The following is a 21,218-nucleotide window of genomic DNA, read 5'->3' on the forward strand; positions in this document are numbered from 1 at the left end:
GCTCCTCAGCAGATGTGCTTCCGCCTTCCACAAGCAGTTCGTTAAATGTTCGTTGCGGTTCATTCACGGATGAAATATTTGCATAGCAGTTATTTAAACAGACTAGCTCTACTGGCTTCACAAGTTGTCTAGCAACCCGATGATTATCGTCTTTTCCACTGAACAAATATTTAAGAGACACATCCTTTTCACAGGGAGTCTTCAAACACAAGTTTTGTCACCAAAGGAAAAGTATTTTTATTCAAAAAAAGGGAAGCAGAATGACATAAAGGGTGTGCGCCAGTCCACTTCATTCCATGAAAATCAGTCATATATAACTATGATTGATTGTTAATGGATTAGTAATAGGCAAACATTTCAGGCTAGTGCACTTTAGTTTGGATCCGTACCAAATTTGTCCCACCCCACTACATTTGCCCAATTTTTCCTCAAGATCCATGCATTCATTATTCCCTTAAATATTTGTTTTAAACTTGTGCTTTTGACTTCTTTTCCTTTTACTCGCCAGATTTCATTTGTTTTTCAACATTTAAAAGTGCCCAATATTTATTTACACTATATTTATATACAGTACACTCTCTAAAGTCAGGATTAGTTATTTGCATGTGATCAATATAAGCTGCTTTTTTTTTTTTTTAAATCTAAAAACAAACACAAGAATTTATGAAACAGTCCCGCCAAGAATTACTGGAAAGCGTTTCTACAGTTCGAGGTTGCACATATTTCATGTCATTCAAGTCAGAAGAAGTGGGGGACATGCCCCCCCCCCCAGAGGGTGAGTTGTTGAGTGAAGATGATGATGAATGATGATGATGATGATTAACACACCTATAGACTGACAGGTGAAGAAGACCCCTGGGCAACCTCAGCTCCATAACAGAAATATCACGTGGAGCACAATGGGTGATGTAAGAGGCCTTTTATTCCGAGATGCATTGTGGGTAATGTAGGCTCCATCATAGTGGAAACTACCATTTAAAATCCTGCGCCTTCAGTTTTGCCCATTCATTGTTTTTTAAATGTTATTAGTCATTTATAAGAGTAATTAAGATTAACTAGATTTTATCTAAAATCAAGACGTTTTGGAAACAGGATGGACGGACTTTAAGTTCACTAGATTAAAATAAAAATAAAATGGTTGTATATCTGCAGAGAAGCTGCAGGATAGATGAGGCAGTCACAGAATGAATTCAAAATTTTACCCTGACCTACTTGCATAGGTCATAGATCAAAGCTAGTGCTCTGACCGACTGTCAGTGATCAAAGCACTAGCTTTGATCTACGGTCTTAGTCACACTGGCCTTCTCCCTCGGCTTTCTATCTTATCCGGTTCCTGAGTGTACAAAAGATGAAATTTGACCTTTGGATGTCTGACGGTGTGTGCACAAAGGACTTTAAACTTTAGAGATTAATTAATACTTTGATCAACACAAATTATTTTCAATCATCACTTTATCATGTGATGATAAATAAATGCAAACAAATGTAGAGGATTTGCTGTTTGTCTTTGCTGTACGCTTTATTGCATTTTTTAATATTTTAATATATTTATACAAGGCATTGTTTGCAACATTTGCAAATTGAAATGGCTTTTTGATCATTCTGTTCTCCTTTACACCTCACACACCACCTTTGATCATACATGACATCAGAAACACAGAAGTGTGGGTTACGTTTTTATGTTTTAATGGGACTAAACAGCACATTGGAGATGTTTGAGTGCTACAAAGATAAAACAAAACAGTGATTTCAGGCAAAAGTTAACCGATAAAATAAAGAGGTTAGTTTAGCACAGATCAGCTCCATGCTTTAAAATAAGATGTGACTACAATTACATCATGAAAAACATTGCTGAACAGGGCATTCATGAGCATCATCAGTTCTCTGAGGTTTCTACAAGGCTTCAAACTCATCAATCCTCTGCTTGGTGTTGCCCATGCGGATCTGACGCAGGGTCTTGTACTTGTCGAGGCCGACCTGGACGTTCTGGTCGTGACGCCGATCGTTCGCTGTCTTCTTGCTTTCATCTCGTGCTTCTTCCAGCTCTGAGCTCAGGGCCTATGGAGAGAAAACAAAAAAAAACCAAAAAGCAGGTTCAACATCAAAATATATATTTTTATATTAGTCCTTCCAAATATGAGAGCATATTTTTTAATCTTCATGTGGTGTTTGGTCGTGTCTCTAAAATGACGTATTGCACTGAATGACAGAAACTGGCTAGCGTGAGTGCACTCTGGTCAGTTCCATTCTGAAGCATATATACAATATCTTGCTTTAGAATTCACTATCTACAAAAAAGTGATTAGTAAGTTGACAACTGTAACCTTTTGACTTTTTAACCTCCAATATTAAGGCCACAGGCAGTTATTTTTTCCTTTCGGTTAACAGGAGGGAGCTGCTCCCACCCAGAACGCGGCTTCTGGGTGGGATTTTTAAACCAAGTGTTTAAGATCTGGTTTAAAGATCCCACCCAGCAAAATATGTACATAGTTAGATGACTATGTACACATTTGGCAGTCTAAATAGTCAATTGCAGATTAACATTGCAAATCACACAGTTATTATTTTCACTATTTGTTGGTTGGTTTAGTGTGTCTGTTTGCAAGATCAAACAAAAAAACACTTGACATATTTTAAAGAAACTCAGTGGGTGGTTTGGCCCGTAGGAGGGAAGAACGTCTTAAATATTGGAAGGGATCTGGATGAAGGGGCAGACATCAGAGGTCTTTTTTAACATTGGGAGATGGGGCCTTTTTTCCAACATTGTTGAAATGGATTGTGACAACACTGGAATGGTTGGGCTTGTGCCAAGGAAGGAACCCCTGAATTTCCGAGCAAATCCATATGTTCTTTTTACACTTACAAGAAGTCCAAACTGGTGTTGATGCAGTTTTCTGTTTTTCTGCTTCCCCTAGACGATCCTGAACTCACCTTCAGCTTCTCCTGCAGGCGCTTGTTCTTCTCCATCTCGGTCAGCCGCTCCTCCTCGTGGCGGTGGTCGTTGATGCCCTGTGACGGCAGCTCAGCGCTGTAGGAGCTGTTCTCCTCGCTGTGCTCGTGGTCACTCTCGTTATCCGAGGACAAAGAGGAGGAGGAGGAGGAAGAAGCGGGAGCAGGAGCGGTGAGGGGAACCGAATTGGTGGTGCTCTTCACAATGTGCAGCTCCTCCTTTGTCTTCATGAGATTCTCCTCCACCAGCATAGCCTGGGATGAAGAGGGCAGCTTCAGTTTAGCTCATCTGTTGTCCAAATGCTGAATGGGAGCAACAGTCAAGACCATAAAGTCTCTAATGGTGGCATAAATGCTGTAAATATTGATATCTACAGTAGAGCATCTGGACCACTGCAACCCATTTCAGGACAAATATCAGGCGGAGCTGGACTCTGACCTCACGGCTGCTTCTTTAAAAGACACTTTTACGATCACGTCGATTTGTCTTTTCCACTATAAAAAGAAGCGTTTATGTATATTTGTCACATACATAAGTTCCTGACTATGGCAGGGCCTTCTTCTTCACTCATTACTTGACAAGAGTCCTGTTATTAATAGGTTACACAACAAGCTGTACAATAAATTCAAAGTTCTTCCCGATATCTTGTTGATCTTTGTTCACATTAACAATAGGAAAGATCTGATAGCTGTGCTTGAATTTAAGGTAGTGCTAACAACAAGTTTATTCACTGTTTTATTTTATAAATAGTCTGTCTCAAATTCACATTTTTAATGTATTGGCCTACATGTTAATACATGCATTTCAAAACATTTGATTAATCTGTGTAATCACAAAGGCATTAATATACATATAAGTTTAATTCCCTAAGATTTTAAAAGTTTAAGAGTGGCTTTCTCAAGTGGAAGAGCTTAAATATCTTGTGATTTTCATGGAAAGTCACCCAAATTAAATAAAGAAATATCAAGTTGCGCAGATGACATTTAAGAATCAGCCACCTGAAAAGGTAAATAGATGCAGACTGACGATTTCCAGGTAGCACCTGTGACTTCTGGGAACCTGAACACCCTGTGATGGTCAGTCGGAGGCTCACCTTGCTTTGCCATGACTCAGCCTCTTCCTCCTTGGCTCTCTTGGCCTCCTCCAGCAGAGCGATCTTGGAGCTGAACTCAGCCAACTCTGCAGCCTGCAGGACGAGGCGCAAACCATGTCATCACATAACCCAAGAATAGACACCTGCTTACCTCAGTCACCTCGGTTGTAAGGCCGCCATGTCATTACGTGAATGGATGGGCAGAGAACGTAGAGATCAAACGGCTATGAGCGTCAGAAATCCAGCATTGATATTTGAGCGTTGCAGAAAAAGAAATTTATCTCTAATTTCAATAAAACAAATTCAGATTTGACAGATTTCAACCAGCAATCAAAAATGATTGTTTACCCATAAGCTGATAAGAAGTCAGGTGAAGTTTCATACTCTTAAAATGCTTCACATTAGCGTCACTATAGCAATAATCTCCTAAGGCCACATGTGTCAAATTTAAGGCCCGGGGGCCAAATGTGGTCCACCACATCATTTTATGTGGCCCATGAGACAAGACAAGCTGGACAAGCTGGTGTCATTTTAAGTTTTTAAGTTTTTTTTAAACAAATCAAAATCTTTTGAATGCTGCAAAATTTCTCCAAAATCTTCAAGATGCAGAGAAAGTCTGCATTTTGGGCAAACTTCTGACACGTAAACATGAAAGAACATAATGAGTATTTATCATTTTCTTAAAGCAATAAAAGTTTTGGAGACTTTTCTCAAGCTCTGTGGGGAAATTTAATCCCAGGAGATCCTGTAAGCAAACAGGCATGAGCTCAAACTGCAATTAAAAGAGTAAATGTATGTTTAACCTGGATGTAGGAGCTTTGCTTGTTTTCCATCATGACTTTCTCACGTGAAAGCTCTGGTGGACTCACCAGCTGCTCCTGGCTCCTTATCTGGTCCTCAGCTTGCCTGGTCAGCTCCTCCTTAGCTATTATGGCCTCCATCCTCTCAGCTTCCAACCGGGCAGCCTCCTGCTCCACCCTGGTCCTCTCCTCCTCCAGCCTTATAGCCCTCTCAAACTGCTCCTGAAGGTCTACAGGACCAAGATAGTTAAAGGTTTTGTGCCAGGAAAAAATATATACCCTGATTTTTTGCAAAATATATAGAAAAGTACAGAAACTGGATGACTAAAAAGTATTCTTGACATTTTCTTCATGGGATTATAAGAAAACTTAACAGAAGAGGGCAGTAAAGGCACGTCACAGACGCCAGTTTAAAACATCTTACTAATCTTGACTGAAACAGCTCCGCCATGAAATCATTGGTAGTCTATTAGAGGGCCGGGTGGATTTTAGGACAGGATCGTCTAAATGGTGACAAATTTAGATGAAAAATCTCACCTTTCTCTGCTCTCTTGGTTGTTTCTTCATATTGGAAGAGTTTCATCATCAGCTCCTGCTTCTCTTTCTCCATGTCCACCTTCTCTTTCTCAATGGCCTCCCTCTTCTTCTTCTCTTCCTCAAGACGATCTCTGCAAAACAACAGAAGCATGAAGATGAATTCATTCACAGCCCGAATTTGTATCTGAGGCCTTCAGCTTTAAAGTGATTCCAGTACCTCTCAAGCTTCTTCTGCAGCCTCTCTTCTTTGGCCTGAGCCTTCATCTGCTGGACCTCGATGGTGTCGGGCTTGCGGCGGTTCATGTACAGTTCGTGGTTTCCCCTGCACACGTGAAGGATGCGCTTGTTGACTCGCAGTCTTGGGGAGCAGAATACGAAATCCTTAGAAAGACAGAAAGCACGCTGCTTAAATCTATTCAAAAATGGTCACAAGTTTGACAAAACAGCTTTTTTCCCAGATCTATTTTATTTCCTTTTTGTCAAGAATATAACTGTAGGAGAAATGGATTTGAAAGGACTTTAAAGAAGAGAGTAGAGAAACAACTTTTTTTTTAATTTAACCTCAACTTTACTGAGTTTGCAAGTTTGCAAAGTCTTTTTTCTTTGCACAAATGTTCGATGCTAGCACCACTAAAGAGGGAATTACAGATTTAACTAAAAACTTTGCTTTAAAATCTGCATCATGTACCATTTGTCCTGAGAACTTCTGCAACCTTAAAGGAGCAGTTCACCCAAAACCAAAATTCTTCTTCTCTCTCACCCAGGAGAAGTATCTTAGTCCACAAAACATTTGTGAATCATCACAGATAAACACACTTCAGTGCAGAATTAAAGCATTAAATGAGATGGGGACTTGCTTTAAAGTGCAAAAAATGGCAAGAGTCTCCAGAAGACCCAGAATTGGGTGAATTGTTCGCTTTTAATGTTGCTTCTGCTGCACATGCATGAAATCTGACTCTCAGAATACTTACAGTAGCTTTCTTATCTATGGGCTTGATGAAAAACTTCTTGTCATTAAAGGAAATGTTTCTAATTTCGCTCCAGGGGAATCCGATTTTTGGAGTCAGCCTAGAGGACAGACAGAAAAGAGAAGACTGAACGACATGGTTAAACGTAGGAGAACTGTGTAGATAGAACACAATCAGATTGAAGGATTCACTGAAACGATCGGAGCAGCGGATCAGTCGGCTCTTGTGTGTTCATGTTGTAGTAGAAGCAGGAGAACTGGGTCAACGGCCCCTTCCAAACAAAAGCCACGCGGTCAAACCTGTTACTTAATACTATTCTGGTAGCCGAGGTCGATGACTGCTCAGGTGTTGCCTTCCAGTCTATAACTCACAACACGCGTGATGGTGCGTGAGTGAAGCCACGGACTCTATAACTCACTTGTCCTGCTTCTCATAGATGTTCATTCCCAAGGCGTCGACGCCCAACCAAAGGTCTGTGCCCTTCAGGTTCTTGATCTCAAAGTAGTTGACGCCGTACATCTCCAGGTCCTGGGAGATCTTCAGGTACTCGATCATGGCTTCATCTCTGTTCAGACAGACAGACAGACAGACAGACAGACAGACAGACAGACAGACAGACAGACAGACAGACAGACAGACAGACAGACAGACAGACAGACAGACAGACAGACAGACAGACAGACAGACAGACAGACAGACAGACAGACAGACAGACAGACAGACAGTGTGTTTTATTGATTTTCATTCAGAGGAAGTTTTGTTCTTGCCTTTGAAAGTCAAATAGTTTTGCTCCAAACTGAAGATAAGTCCATGGTAGAACTATTGTCCAGTTATCGATCACTTACTTCAGCATTGATCTGTGCTCCTCATGCCAAACATGGATCCTTTCTTCCCACTGTTCCTTGGACAGCTTGTGTTGATCCAACACCCTGAAAGGGGGATCAGTGATCAGTGACACAGTGTTCAGGCTGCGGGTTACAGGGTCAAACCCTAAACCAAACACAAGCTGCATTGTCTGGTCTTTGCTAGCTCGTCATAGCTTTAGCTGGTATGCAAGTACATAACAGGTCTTTAGATCAGAATTCAGCTAAACTCACCTCTTGGGCAGTAGGCGTTCACAGGACAGGTACCCTGATTGATGAACCTTGTTGTTGTACTCTCCATATTTAGCCTGGACGGCGTAAGAGGCCAGCAGCACGGTGGACTCCGGAGGGCAGTAGATATTGTCCAACAGAATGTCTTCCTTCACCTGTAGGAAGAACAGCTTCCGGGTGACGTCCTGGATCAGCTCCTCTGCCACGTCCTCAGGATAAAACTTCACCCTTAGCTTGAACTGCAGGGGAATATCCCTCTTCACATCCTGGGCCATCACCTGAGAACAGAGGTGTGATAAAAGATGTGGAGTATAGCAGACAGAGCAGACCTAAAAGTAACGGTGAAATCAGATGACATATCGGTTATTCTCATCGCACTAGACTTACCTTCTTGTCTGAGTTCAGCCATGAGATGAAACCTTTGTTGTCCACAAACTGCAGCCCGAAGTACCAAGTCTCACGAAGTCCGATGGTCCTGGCAACCTGTAGCATGGAAGGAGGATAGTCGACATCGCCACCTTCTTCATGTTTTCTTTTTTTTTTATCATCTAAAACAGTAGGTCACGCCTCAAGAACCTCTATCTCAGCTCTGACTGCCTATCAGGTACGAAGGTTGGAGTTTTTTTTACACCACACAGGGAACTAAAGGGAAACAGGCAGTCATGTTATCAGGTGGTGATGTCCCCGTGCAGTACTGGCCACTTCCGGTTGAGTACGTATTTCAATGATGTCTATGTTTACAGAGGTGTCCCATGATGTCACACGTCTGGGGGATCTTTTTCCTGCTGCCAACTTCAGGGTTTTCAGAGGGTAAATGATAGCAGCAGCCGTAGCACATGCCTCAGGGATTTTAAACAGAACTGTTCACACTAGATTGTCATTAATACCATTTACCAAACAGTAGTGAAGTCTTGTGCACTAGTTGGTGGTTTTAGCCAATCTAACATGCACAAAATTTCTAGTATCCTCACAGAAATTTAAGATTCCAGGGTGAGTCATAATTAAGGTGCAACCATCCCACCTTCAACAGCCTCTATAAAAGGCTCGGCTTCGCTGATAGTTCAATATGCAGACATTACAACCTCACAAAATATCAACGAAGCAGGTATTCTTACATCTGTTTCATTTATGAAACACAAATATGATCACAAACCTTCTCAGTTTAAGTTCTTCTCTTTTACTGAACAGTAAAATCATCATCATCATCATTATAGTGCTTTTGCTGGTTGCTGATGCCCAGTCTCAGTGTCTGAAACTGGTCTGCTGTCCATTTGGTGACCCTGGGAGTCCAGTGGGCCATGATACAATCCAGTCAGCTTTAGAACCACAACCTCTACTTACTAATGCACTAACTTTATCTATAGCGATAACTACTGCAATCGAGATTGTGAAGAGAAGTTTGGCAGCTAGTGAGATGTGACCCCCTGATGATGTGAAGCTGCCTTTTGATTCTGTTCATGTTTGACAAGTTTCCACTTTAAGTAAGTTTTGTTTGGGGATTTTAATTGAAATGAAGAATTATTACGCTGTTGTATTATTATTTCCACTTCAGATAAAATGATCAGGGGCCTAAAACTCAAATTTCATGGTTAATGAAACTAAAACCACTCAGGTTAAAGATCATAAATCAGCGTGAACTGTTCTAGTGTGTCTCCACCAATACAATACAGTACTCACCTGATCGTAGAGCTGCTTCCCTGTGGTATTGGGTTGAAAGGAAAACTCCAGCTCAGCGTCCATCGTGGTGACGCGAACGTTGACCTGCAGTAGAAAAAGTAATTTGGGATTGAAGGGATATATTTCAATATAATTTTATTTAGTTTTACTGATTTTTCCTGGTATCCATCAATCTCGGATTGCTTGGAGGAGCATGCCATTTTCATTTTGTTATAATAATAATTCATTTAGGAACAACTGTGGTTATGTCATGAAACACATTTCATAGTAACAAAAAATAAGATGTGGAGCTGTGGAGTGGATTGTTCATAAACTGTAATTGCTCACTATCTCATTAGACTTTGGACTACCCTTGCAAGGTGCCACAAGGTTGCACAAATGCAGATTAAAGTAGCTAAATAGTCACTGCTTGCCAAGTTCCCTCTCACCATTGTTAACAAAACGGATCTTTCTTATAATAAAACCAATAAAAACGTTACACACATTTGACTTTCAAGTATTTTCAGAATAAATTTCCACGGATAGAGTTACTTTCCATATTTTCCAAAAAAGCATCACGAATGTATTCCATGACCCCGGCCTGCAGATGTTACACAATCGTTTTATGAAGTTACACTCGAGCACACCCCGAGTGTCATAAAGATAAATCCACCGAAACCTGGGCAACAAAAACTGGAAGATCCGCTGACTAAACCTCCCGTGTTTCTCTTTTTTTTAGAGATCGTCTGTTTAAATCTGAACACAAAACCTCCTGCTGATGCATTCAGCAATGTTAGCTACTAGAGCATGACCTTTTCTTTAAGCAATGACTTGAATAAATCAGTGTATTTCTGCATTCCATTCCTTTTTTTTCTCTGTTTACTTGGATTGCACTTTTTTGGGATCTGTGTACCTTTCAATTTCAAAAATCGTGTTTTCCAGAATATGAACAGAACCTGTAACCAATAGAACGTCATAAAAAATGGAGACATGACCTGCCCAGAGTGGCTTTCTCCTTGAAGTGTCAATATAAGCCAAGATTTACAGACTTAATGCACAATCCGACCGTTCTTATCAGTTTCCCTGCAGAGTTTCTGAATATGTAATTCCAGCGGAGGGAATTTACAACTTCCAATAAAAACGGGTTAATTTAGTTTGATTGGGAATTGATTATTTCTGACTCTCTCACAAAGTTGAAGGAGAGTAATGAACCTGTCAATCTGTATTCATGAGATGATAAAAAGTGCAGCGTTGCAGAAACAGAAACCACAATTATATACAACCAAACAGACAGCATACAGCCCAGTTTTAGCAATGAAATACCTTTTTAGTGTCTTTTTTTTTTCTTCCAGGAATGTGTGCACCATAGGTCAAACTCTACTTTTGGTTAATGAGTAAATGCCAAGAAGGACAAGTGCCCCTTGGAAATAAGGCACAAGCTTAGACGTAGGGGGAAAAAAGAAAGCTGTGACTGAAACTAAAGATCATGATTTACCCCTGAATTCAAGTTTTTCAAGATGTGAATTTAGGCTCACTGGGATCAGCAACATTCAGAACTTATAATTGATCAGCCTGGTCCAACTTTCAAAGTTGGACCAGGAAGCACCAGTTAAGCAATAAAACACCAAATCTTACCGTTTTGGGCATCTTGGTTCAGGTCGGTGGGCAAACTCCAGCAGAAGAAAGTGTTTCCCAGACTGAAGGAGGCTGCAGTGGCAGACTCCCAGCAGATCTTCTGCCTGATAAAGAACGCAGCTCGGCGCTGGCTGGCAGACTCAAGGGCAGGGCAAGTGTCCTTTGAACTGAGCTGGAGATCACTGGTTGTGACGTGGGAGGTTCAGCTTGGTTACTATCGCAAAGCAGGTCTACTCCAGCGTGACCGCCTCAATGAACAGCTCCACCCAAAGACCATCACCTGTCTCAGCGCCTGAACCGCTGTGACCTTTGATCGGATCATGCAAGGATATACTTTTCATGTTTCCTGTTTTGGAGATGACTTGGATTATTCACAGGCTGCCATAAAGATATCATCCTGAAGGCAACAAGTTTAAGGCGAAGCAAACTCTGAGATTCAAAGACTTTAAGGGTAGTCAAAACGGAACTGAATTCATGGTGAACATGTTTTGGAGCAAATGACTGAAATCCAAATTTCTCCTGATGTGTGTTCCATCCCCATTGTGAATTTCTGGCATAAATATTCTCACAATGATGTCATTTAATGATGACATTTTATACTGAAATCATTCATTTCCTGCAACATTCATCCTCCTAGGTTACAGGGGGTGGAACCCTAACCAAGATGACTTTGAGCAGAAGGCGGGGTTTATCCTGCAGAAGTTGCCAGTTTATCACAGGGCCAGACAGAGACAGACCAGTCACACTTACACACTTAGGTAGGTCAGCGATTCACCTCGACTGAACGTTTTTATTTGTAGGAGGCAGCCGGAGAACCCAGTGGGAACCCACGCAGACACATCCCTTGCTGTGAGGAAACAGCGCTACCCACTGTCAGTATACAGAAATGAGTTAATGGACGAGTCAGAGATTTGATGCGAGATTATATTCTCTTAATGAGCAACGAAGCCAAATACCAGTTGGTCTCTTTATTCCAAATTTAAGGGCATTAGTAGGAGTCTTTAAAGTTAGTAGTTCAATGAGTTGTTCCTATTCCTCTGACAGACAGTACGGCATCCAAATATGCCACCTGCTTATTTTAACATAAGTTTTAATATGTGGTCTTCACCATGCAGGAACGATGAACACAAGTAATTTAACTTAAGAAAAAACAGACACAAATTCATATTCAAAAAAGTTTTAATCTTGACATAATATATAAAAATATAAAAACTAGTATTTAAATGTGGAACATGGACGGATATGCACACAGTTGAAGTTGAATATGAATTTTAAAAATGCTTCTACTTTGTCACTCTACATTCTCTCATTGAGTGGAGGAAACTGCAAAATAAAAAACAAAACTTTTATAAAAACTACCTTTCACATAGAAGTGAGATTAAAACTCATCTCTGATTTGAAAATGAAGCTGGTCTTCTGGCTTGAAGTTCTTGTTGGGACTTCCGTCCTGGTTGAGGATGCGTGATGCTGTGTAACCCACGATGGGATACTTCTTTTTGTACGTGCCTTCAAATACATCATCCAGAGACTCCAGCTGCTCCTCAGTGAGGCCCGTCTGTAGATGTAAAGATGGGAATCCATCATAAAACACATTGTATGAAACTCACGTGAAATAATAAGAGAACCACACCGCAAAAACAAAATCTCATTTCTGAAGAACATTTATGACCAAAGCACAAAAACCTTTGAAGTAAATGGTATTTGTACTTTAGTGCTACATAAATAAAATGAATTTGACTTGATAATTACATTCACTGTTATTTAATATGTAAGGCTAAACCACAACAATAAATGTTTCTGCCCAGCAGTGACTATAAATACTGCTTCTAGCAGTATTTGATAAGTGTTCATTTAGATAAATAAATTCTACATCTATTCCTTACATTAGCCTAAATATTGTGCGCATAAGCTTTAGATCAACAGCTCTGCTGCAAGGAAGACCTGACAGCGTCATGTTTACCACTCAGCATATTTACACAACTCAGTGACTCAAAGCCACTCACACTAACCTTTAAAGTCCCTCAGAGATCCTGTATTACTGATGCTAATTCCTTTAAACATCTCTGAAGCTGGAACATCTTGGGGAAGGTTTATAATCTCTGAATCAACTAGTTATTTTGATATTTTTATATTGTTGTGGCGCGAACAAAATGTCGAATAAAGTCGAAATGAGAATAAATAGTAAAATAAAAAGATTTATTAGCTGTGGGAGCATCTGGGATCAATTATTTATATTCTTTTTTTTTGGCCTTTGACCAATCCAATCCAACCACAAAACTTCCACAGAAGTGTTACCAGCTTTTTCTAGATACCCTGTATCCACACACAAAAACTCCTATTTGTAGAATTTTGCTAGATTATCCAGCCAAATATATATTTAGTTTTTGTTTACATCATTTACATCATATTTTGATTGTATACTTTAACAAAAAAATTTTTGCTGCAAAAGCAGGAAATATTAAATCCTACAGGTTTAAGGCCTTTATGTGAAATCGACACCACAGTGCTGCTTTGTGTCAGACACTCTGGGGTCAGGGATCAGTGCGCCCCACCCATGGGACAGTCCCCACCCCTGTAGTTCATACAATTAGGTGGGTGAAACATTTAATTGTACACGTCCTCTCTCCGCTTACAGTATCTGATGTCAGGTCTTCTGGGTCCAGGGACATCTTAGCCACAGCCCGTGTGGAGTCTTTACCTACCAGGGCGTTGTATGGAGCATCTTTACCATAGAACTCTGGAGGAATTAAAATAAAATATCACTTTAGAACAGTGCAAATAATCAGGATCTGTGGTTTATGAATGAAAAGACACTTGACCCAGTGTTAGCGTTTCTGTTAGGTCAAAACTTTCCAGTGGGGAAAAAAATGTCAAATAAAAAATAATGCCACAAATGTGTTGCAATTTGACATTTTTGACCTTTTCCCTTGGTGACATCAAACACCACGCCTTTGACTGCCATGTAAATAGGCTGGCCCTCCTGAGACAGATGGGGAAGAAACAAACGTTATGACGGATCGGACATTGAAGGCACCACCATTCATGATGGTCACAGATCCACATCAACGCTACCTCGCTGCCGTCGTATCTGTTCAGTTCCTCTTCTGTGAATAAACGGACGGGTTTGGTGGATGGTTTGTATTTTAATTTCATATCTTCCGCTAAAGTTACAGAAAAAGACACAAAGAGGACACAGAGTCGCGCTGTTGCCATGGTAGGATCGCTACTAAGTCGAGTGACGAGAGGAAACTCTCCCAGCCTTGTTCCTGTTCACCGCTCCACGGGGTGGAGTGCGGCGTTTGAGACTGACGGAATTTACGGAATCTTTACTTCAAAATGTTGTACAGTACTGTACAGTATTTTGCATTATGTTAATTTGACTATTAAATATTAATATTTAATGTGGTTAATAGTGTGGTTAATGGTTGGACATTTAAAAAGACATGTTTGATATACCAAAGCAATTGAGTTTTTTTTAGAACTTAAATGCAATGGCTTCCTCATTTTCAAAATAATTGAGTGACATTAAGGTAAATGTTCACTTTCTTACGCAGTTAGATGATAGTTTTGAGCTTGTGTTTGAAATATAACTTTGCTCGCAAAGTTAGGTTACCTTTTATTTTAATTTTTTTTTGCTAATTTTGCAAATTTAAAAAAAAAATCTATATTAATATACTTCTGAAATTAAACGCGATGGAGATATAAGGGAACGGATTTATAGGGATAATGACATCTATTACACCTACAGCTTTCTGAGGAGGAAACATGTATTGGCGGAAAGTTAAATGTTCTTGAAAAACTTCGGTTCCGCTGGAACATAGAAATCTCCGAGCAGCACTTAAAGGCGGCACCGCTGAGGGAAGGAAGTAAGGGAACAGGATGAGGACTGTTCAGAGTTTTCTGTGAAGCGCCTCTTAATTCTGGGATGGGCCATTATTATCTAGATCAAACCTTCACGGGTGAACAGCGCGTCTCCCTACAGTGTGCAGAACGCCACCACGGACCGGGGGCTGTTTATGTTTTCTTTTTTTAAAAATGCGCCTGTTACTGAAAGTCGTTTATTTTCAGACTTCACGCAAATAACACGACGGTTCCACGCTTGTTTTGGCCACTGACAGAGGCGCAACAGGAATGCTCAGGAAAGACCAATCCGAACCATACAAAGAGGTGAGACAACTTTACCATGCAGTGTGGATTATGTTCGTGTTTTATTCGGTCATATCCAGGTAATAGTGCGGTGAGGATCACCTTTCCACGGGACACGGAGTGTCGGCTCACTGTCTGACATCATGTGACTGTCCATCTGACGGGCTGCGGGTTTCCTTTTACCGCAAACCTCATGCTTCACGCATCTGCGTGGTCAATTGAATCAACCTGATCACCCTGATTTCTAGATGCAAACAATAATTCCGTAAATACTGTATATTACCTTTAAAAACCCCATTTAGACCAACGCGCAGACATCTGTATGACTTCTATATTAACTAGAAGTAAACAGGCATTGAAGGTTCATTATCTCTTACTCTGAAACTCCAGCAAAGTTTGTTTATTCATATTTTTTCTCTCGTTCAGTATAATTTTTGTAAGCATGCAAAGTGACAACAACTGCGTTGTTATGTTAGAATTAACTCTCATGTAGCCTAGTTATTTAAATAAAGTGATGAATTCACTTATTCAGTTCATATTCTTAATATGTCAGACAGAAATGATTTCTAACGCATTTATTCATTATAATCTTTCTTAAGGATTGTTTTCACATCGTTGACTGCATGTCATGTCGAATGTTAGTTATGCAGTATTCCAAGATAAATAAAGACCTGTAGGTACAGGGAAGTGTTCCTGGAAACAACCAGCTACCGTAACAAAACAACACAACTGTCTTATTATGTCAACTGCTTCATCCAATAATTTTTATCCTTTTCTCAAATTCACAGTTCAATGACGATGACGAAGATGATGATAAAGGTGACAAGCATTCATCAGGCTTATTCGGTGGTGGATGTGAAGATCCAGAGGGCTCCATCATCTCAAAAGGTAAGCTAGAACAAAGCAGCAAAATGCTTTTATAGACGCTTCACATGATGAATTTTATTGCGTTTATATCGTCTCTACATTTTAATGAAGTAGTTTGTTCTGTGGTAAAACCGCAGAAGCAATAACCTGGTATTGTTCTCTGCACATTTCATTACAGAGGATGAAGTTAAGGGAAGCTTGCCATCCATGAGAGTCAGTAAGACCTGTCTGAAGAATGTCTTCACGGCGGTGCTCATCAACATCTACCTGGTGCTGACTGCAGTGGCGGCGTTCGTCGCCTACCAGACCATCTCGGACTTTTTGGAGAAACTCAACAATCCCGTCATGTCCGTCATCTACAAAGAGTTTGACATTTTTCCACCCCCAGGTTTGCAGAAATAACATAGATTATTCTTATGCCATGAATGTTAACAGCTGCATAGCAGTGCTGGGAAAATTTTCATGTTTTTCTTTTAGTTAAAAATGGTCAGGATAAGTTAAAAAAAAAAAAAAGCCAAAACAACCAAAATATTTGAAGAATTAACTCTTAAATTTAAAAGTACTTATTAAGCACACTGGTATATGTGTCAGGATTTTAAAAAATGAATTTTTAATTCATTATTCATTCAATTCATTATTAATAAATGGATAAATACAATATGTTTTCCATAAGTAAAAAGAAAACCGCAGCATATGCAAATTGCAGCACATGCATTACACAAACACACAAACAAACAGAACGCAAGACAATCAAAGAAATGATTAAAAAAAAAGAGTTTTAAAAAGTGGGTTTTTAAATGTTTTTTTTAAATCAGTCAACAGATTTAGGCTGAGCTAATGGAAAATGAGAGATAGTTCCAGAATTAAGGCTTGTTTACCTCACCTGCAGATGAGTCGTCATTTCCATCACATGAAATATTCCACTTGGTGAGCCTGCAAAAAGATGTCACCCGTCACGCTCATTAAGCAGATTAGCATTTTACTTTAATATTCAAGTCTTGAGTTTAGATGATCTGTCTTGAACCCTTTTTATTCTGATCGCAACTTTAGTCAAATAAGTTAAAAGCTTAATTTATAGCCAAAGTAATGGTATTAATATGTGTGGTTAGGCTAGATTAGCATACAATCAGGGGTCGTATTACCCGAAGCACCCTAGATAAGACGCCAGCTCATTGCAGGGTCACATGAAAGACAAATATTCACGCTCACACACACCTACAGACGATTTGATGTGACCAGCTCACCTGAGCATCATGCCAATTGAATGATATCCAGCTGGCTTTTTGTAAGGCTAGCTGACAAGATAACTTTTTTCTGGATGTAAACAGAATAATTTATGTAGTCAGAGTAATAAGTGACAACATCATTACATCACGTGGAATACTATTTACTTTTGCTTGTTAAATTGTGTGCAATTCACTGCCAATGTGGCTGCTTTTTTAAGTTCACTAAAGACTAAGCCTAAAGACTTGCACGTAAATGGAGGGATGGCCTGTCACGTAACAGGGCCCCTGGAGCAGCATGTGGGGTCCGGGGTCTTGCTCAAGGGCACCTCATCAGTGCTCAGGATGTGAACAGGAACCTCTCCAGCTACCCTCTAATATGCCAGAACTTTGGTCCATGCCCCATATTATGTCATAATTATATAATATTGATATAATTATCAATAATTATGTCGTGTGAATGATCTTTATGAACTGGTCATTACAGAATCAACTACTTTAAAATGAGCAAACTGCTGCTGTCATAGTCAGAAGGCCGTAATTAGACACTGGCGGCCTGCTCAGATCACATACAACAGGTCACATGACCTACTTTACAAGAGAAACTGATCAGACACGGTTACCAAGCTAAGACTGTCAGTATAAAATGCATTAGAATAACAAGTAATAAAATCATCAAATCAATATTAGCCCTGCATGATTTGATGAATTTATTTTCAATAGTCACTGAGGAAAAGACAGGAGACAGAGCTGGAGGTAGCAGAGATGAAGATGCTGAGGGTCTCTTTGGGAGTGACCAGGAAGGATAGGATCAGGAATGAGTACATCAGAGGGACAGCACATGTTAGAGGTTTTGGAGATAAAGTCAGAGAGGCCAGACTGAGATAGTTTGGACATGTCCGGAGGAGAAGTGGTGAATCTATTGGTAGACGGATGCTGAGTTTTGAACTGCCAGGCAGGAGGTCTAGAGGAAGACCAAAGAGGAGGTTTATGGAAAAGCCGAAATGAAAAGAAGAAGATTTTCAATAGCTGTTATTGACTTGACATCCAGAAAGTTTGCGCTTGTTAACTATGCTAACAAAAAGCTAACTACCTTTTCAGATTACCCATATAGCATCAGAGTATTGACTGATCTTACTAAAGTTGTTTTTTTTTTTTTGGTGTTTTATTCGTATCTCTTGTTACCCACAGTGCATGTTTTGATGTTTTGTATTTTATTTATATATTCTAGTAAAAGTATTTTTTGACATCAATAGAGATAAAAGTTTATATTGTTATGAATTTTAGTCATGTTATGATATCCATTGTATAGGGGCAATTTGAACATGAACATTGCTTACATTTAAAGTGGTTGCACATAATAATTCTAATAATAATAACGTATTATTCTCTTTTGTACAGGTATTGCTTTGTATCCTGGAAATGCTGAGCTGTTGAGCTGTAACCATTACTACCATGGCAACATCCCACCTTTAGTGGACCCCGGCAAACCACAGAAAGGGGACTGTGTTATTGACGAAGTGACTTACTTAGGACCATTTACCAGCGAAAAAGAGGTCAGCCATAAAATTATTCAGCTGTTGATTTCATTGACAAAAATGTGAACTGTTTCATGTTTGTGTTTTAAAGAAAATTACAGTAAGTAAAGTCACTGTTCCTTCACAGAAAAAAGCTCTGGTTATCCGTGGCCCGACTGACGTCCGAAGGAAGGAGCTTATCTTCATACAGTTCAGTCAAAATGAAACCGAAGAGGATTTCAGTGCTATTACTTACATGCTTTTTGCCAGATTTAGTGACTTGACTGACAGGTAATAAGAACAAGTACAGTATTTATTGTGAGAGGTGTGATTGTTGTTACACAGACTTTGGTATGTGATAAATTAAATCATGTACAGAGAGATTAAGAACAAAAGCTTTTTGATGCTGCCTGACAACGTCGTTCTAATTCATGTATCCTGTGTTTTCTGACTCTAGTGAAAATAAGTCAACGTTTATGAGGGAATGTGAGCGCAATTACTCAAAGTTTACCTTCTCTGGAGGATTCAGAACCTGGGTCAAGATGACTCTCGTCACGACATCTGGGAAAATAAACGAAGCCGTTGAGTTTAAACAAGAGGTTTGTGCCTTTGCCAGTTCATCTCTATTATCTAATTTTGAAGTGGATTGTGGGTTACAATCCACTTCATTTTACTTCTATTTCCAAACTTCACCTGAACCATTGTTGATCAGAATGATGCAGCCTCATAGATGCCTATACTGGTTCCACAAGTTATTTCAGATGGCTCTTCTTTTGATTGTGTAAAGTATGATTCATAGCTACCAACCAATGAGGGACTCGTTTCAAAAATTAATTGTCTCAAGTCCAATTTTATTTTTGCAGAAGGGAATTTTTTCTGAAGGGAATTTTTGCAGAAGGGAATTTTTTCTGCCGCTTCATCCACTACGGCGGATGAAACGACAGAAAATGAATGAATGAATGTTTTGATTTGAAATGGTTTGATTTGGTTAACACTAACATCTGTTAAATTGTAAATATTTGCCAATAAATCCAGTGTACAACAGGAGTTGAATAATTTTGGTTTGAACAGTACAGTACATAAATATGGAAAATTGATTTTATGAACATTAATTTATTCATTTGTCTTGTTTCTTCCAGTCTTCTGTGGTAAAATTCAACGACAAGAGGCCTGAGTCAGAGAAACCAAATCAACTCTTTTTTGCTGTCTTTGAATGGCGGGATCCATTTATGCAAGAAATCAGATTGGTGCGTTCCCCAGACAATTTATTACCTATTAGTTTCTAACTGGTCCACCTCAGTGTATTGGATTTAACACAACTTGTTCTTATTTCCAAACAGATAGTGACTGCAAATCCCTGGAACTCTCTAGGCATCCTCTGTGGGTTCTTCTTAGCTCTCTTCAAGGCTGCTAACTTTGCTAATCTTGCTATTGCTTGGATAATCAGGATGCGCAAAAGGCAGTTAAGGAATAAAGCCCGAGAACTGAACCAGATAACTGATGAATGAATGACATGTTCTGACAAACATTTTGATCTGATAAAAGTCAGATTAAATGTTTGTCAGGGTTGTGTATCTCTGAGGACCGTACATTGAAATCAGTGAAAGTAATGTATGTATGAATGTATAATGTATGAATAAGATTTATTGATGGTAGAGGATGTTTATCTTTTAGATAATGCGTCGTGTCCTCACTGAAAACTGGCCAGTTTGATAAGAATTCAGTGAAATTTTACTAATTTCCAGTAGTGTTTGATCATTTTCCCCCCTCACATATTCATTGAAATAGTTTTGTAGGCATGCAAAAGAAATATTAAAGACACTTTATTTGTTGAAAAACTTTTCAAGAATGTTTGAAGCTATGGCTGTTTCAGGTTCAAATCTGGGAAAATGTGAACTTTGGTCAGTATGTTGCAGGTTTTATTTGATTAGTGTATAATATTATTCTAAAGGGAATATTGTAGAGTATTAAATGTTAGTGTTCACTGTATTCAATGAAATATCACAAAGCTTTATAACTGCAACTACCACATTGTTATTTTTGCAGTATTTAGGCTAAGTCTGTCGAAGCTGAATGTTGTCTCACCACTGATTTTATTTCACTTTAGAGATATGTAAATATGTTTCAGTCTTTTCTTGGATATTGAGACAATTACTTGAAATGACGCTTTATTCTTGTTGTCATTCATTATTGTAACTCACTTTTATTATTCACAAATTTAGAAAATAAAAATAAATTTTTCTTCATGAATTTTACAAAGTGTATTGGAGATCCATTCAAACATTATCATTGAATTAGTTACATTTAGATTTTTTTTGTAAGTTCTGTCTGAAGCATCATGTCTGTACAAGATTAGCTTCTATCATGTTAAAATGACACTAAACTGTTTAGTTATCTGCAAGAATCTTTTTGTTTACCAATAACCAGAATCATGTCATCTCATGTCATACAAAATTAAAAAATAGATATACTGAAATTATGATATGTGCTTTGACAAAACATTGTGTAGATTAAGAAATCAAATGCTGGAGCCACTTTCATATTAATAAAATTAATGCATTTACAAATCTTTGTGAGGCTTTTCTTTAAGTAACATGCAGCCATGCATGTTTGTACATACAACACCTACATTTGTGCATAAAATTTAAAGTGTTAATATTTGTCATATGAATGAGTAATTTCCATAAAGATGAAGATGCATAGTTTGAATTACAGTATTATTTTAGCTGTAG

At 39.1% G+C, this 21,218-nt stretch overlaps 3 protein-coding genes across 3 annotated transcripts; 1 reads left to right on the forward strand and 2 right to left on the reverse strand.

Moving 5' to 3' along the window:
* Positions 1 to 1,511: 1,511 nt before the first annotated feature.
* Positions 1,512 to 10,921, reverse strand: ezra (ezrin a). The gene is made up of 13 exons (XM_068339286.1): positions 10,734 to 10,921; positions 9,120 to 9,203; positions 7,830 to 7,925; positions 7,446 to 7,720; positions 7,194 to 7,277; positions 6,767 to 6,913; positions 6,352 to 6,448; positions 5,598 to 5,761; positions 5,381 to 5,511; positions 4,913 to 5,073; positions 4,044 to 4,136; positions 2,932 to 3,204; positions 1,512 to 2,058 (listed from the first exon to the last, which is right to left on the reverse strand). The coding sequence occupies exons 1-13, from the start codon at positions 10,743 to 10,745 to the stop codon at positions 1,894 to 1,896; spliced, it is 1,782 nt and encodes a 593-aa protein (XP_068195387.1). The 5' UTR covers positions 10,746 to 10,921; the 3' UTR covers positions 1,512 to 1,893.
* A 1,010-nt stretch (positions 10,922 to 11,931) lies between these two features.
* Positions 11,932 to 14,001, reverse strand: nenf (neudesin neurotrophic factor). Its single transcript, XM_068338801.1, has 4 exons — positions 13,806 to 14,001; positions 13,653 to 13,713; positions 13,367 to 13,470; positions 11,932 to 12,288 (listed from the first exon to the last, which is right to left on the reverse strand). Exons 1-4 carry the CDS (start codon positions 13,944 to 13,946, stop codon positions 12,112 to 12,114), a joined length of 483 nt encoding a protein of 160 aa, XP_068194902.1. The 5' UTR covers positions 13,947 to 14,001; the 3' UTR covers positions 11,932 to 12,111.
* pacc1 (proton activated chloride channel 1) lies at positions 13,745 to 21,043 on the forward strand. Its single transcript, XM_068338800.1, has 9 exons — positions 13,745 to 13,867; positions 14,802 to 14,900; positions 15,668 to 15,767; positions 15,925 to 16,134; positions 18,371 to 18,525; positions 18,635 to 18,777; positions 18,944 to 19,085; positions 19,626 to 19,733; positions 19,827 to 21,043. Exons 2-9 carry the CDS (start codon positions 14,865 to 14,867, stop codon positions 19,992 to 19,994), a joined length of 1,062 nt encoding a protein of 353 aa, XP_068194901.1. The 5' UTR covers positions 13,745 to 13,867; positions 14,802 to 14,864; the 3' UTR covers positions 19,995 to 21,043.
* The last annotated feature ends 175 nt before the right edge of the window (positions 21,044 to 21,218 follow it).

Source organism: Antennarius striatus, chromosome 17, assembly GCF_040054535.1.
Source record: "Antennarius striatus isolate MH-2024 chromosome 17, ASM4005453v1, whole genome shotgun sequence".
Taxonomy (NCBI): domain Eukaryota; kingdom Metazoa; phylum Chordata; class Actinopteri; order Lophiiformes; family Antennariidae; genus Antennarius; species Antennarius striatus.

What these genes read in the sequence shown, in the direction of transcription:
- ezra (XM_068339286.1), bottom strand. An exon ending in GGCTGAACTCAGACAAGAAG is followed by an intron (nt 7,721 to 7,829) that starts GTAAGTCTAGTG and finishes CTCTGTTCTCAG; the next exon opens with GTGATGGCCCAGGATGTGAA. An exon ending in ATCTATGAGAAGCAGGACAA is followed by an intron (nt 6,449 to 6,766) that starts GTGAGTTATAGA and finishes TCTGTCCTCTAG; the next exon opens with GCTGACTCCAAAAATCGGAT.
- nenf (XM_068338801.1), bottom strand. Translation starts at nt 13,946, where the DNA reads ATGGCAACAGCGCGACTCTGTGTCCTCTTTGTGTCTTTTTCTGTAACT. An exon ending in ACAGATACGACGGCAGCGAG is followed by an intron (nt 13,714 to 13,805) that starts GTAGCGTTGATG and finishes CATCTGTCTCAG; the next exon opens with GAGGGCCAGCCTATTTACAT. An exon ending in TGATGTCACCAAGGGAAAAG is followed by an intron (nt 13,471 to 13,652) that starts GTCAAAAATGTC and finishes TAATTCCTCCAG; the next exon opens with AGTTCTATGGTAAAGATGCT.
- pacc1 (XM_068338800.1), top strand. Translation starts at nt 14,865, where the DNA reads ATGCTCAGGAAAGACCAATCCGAACCATACAAAGAG. An exon ending in AATCCGAACCATACAAAGAG is followed by an intron (nt 14,901 to 15,667) that starts GTGAGACAACTT and finishes TCAAATTCACAG; the next exon opens with TTCAATGACGATGACGAAGA. An exon ending in GGGCTCCATCATCTCAAAAG is followed by an intron (nt 15,768 to 15,924) that starts GTAAGCTAGAAC and finishes ATTTCATTACAG; the next exon opens with AGGATGAAGTTAAGGGAAGC.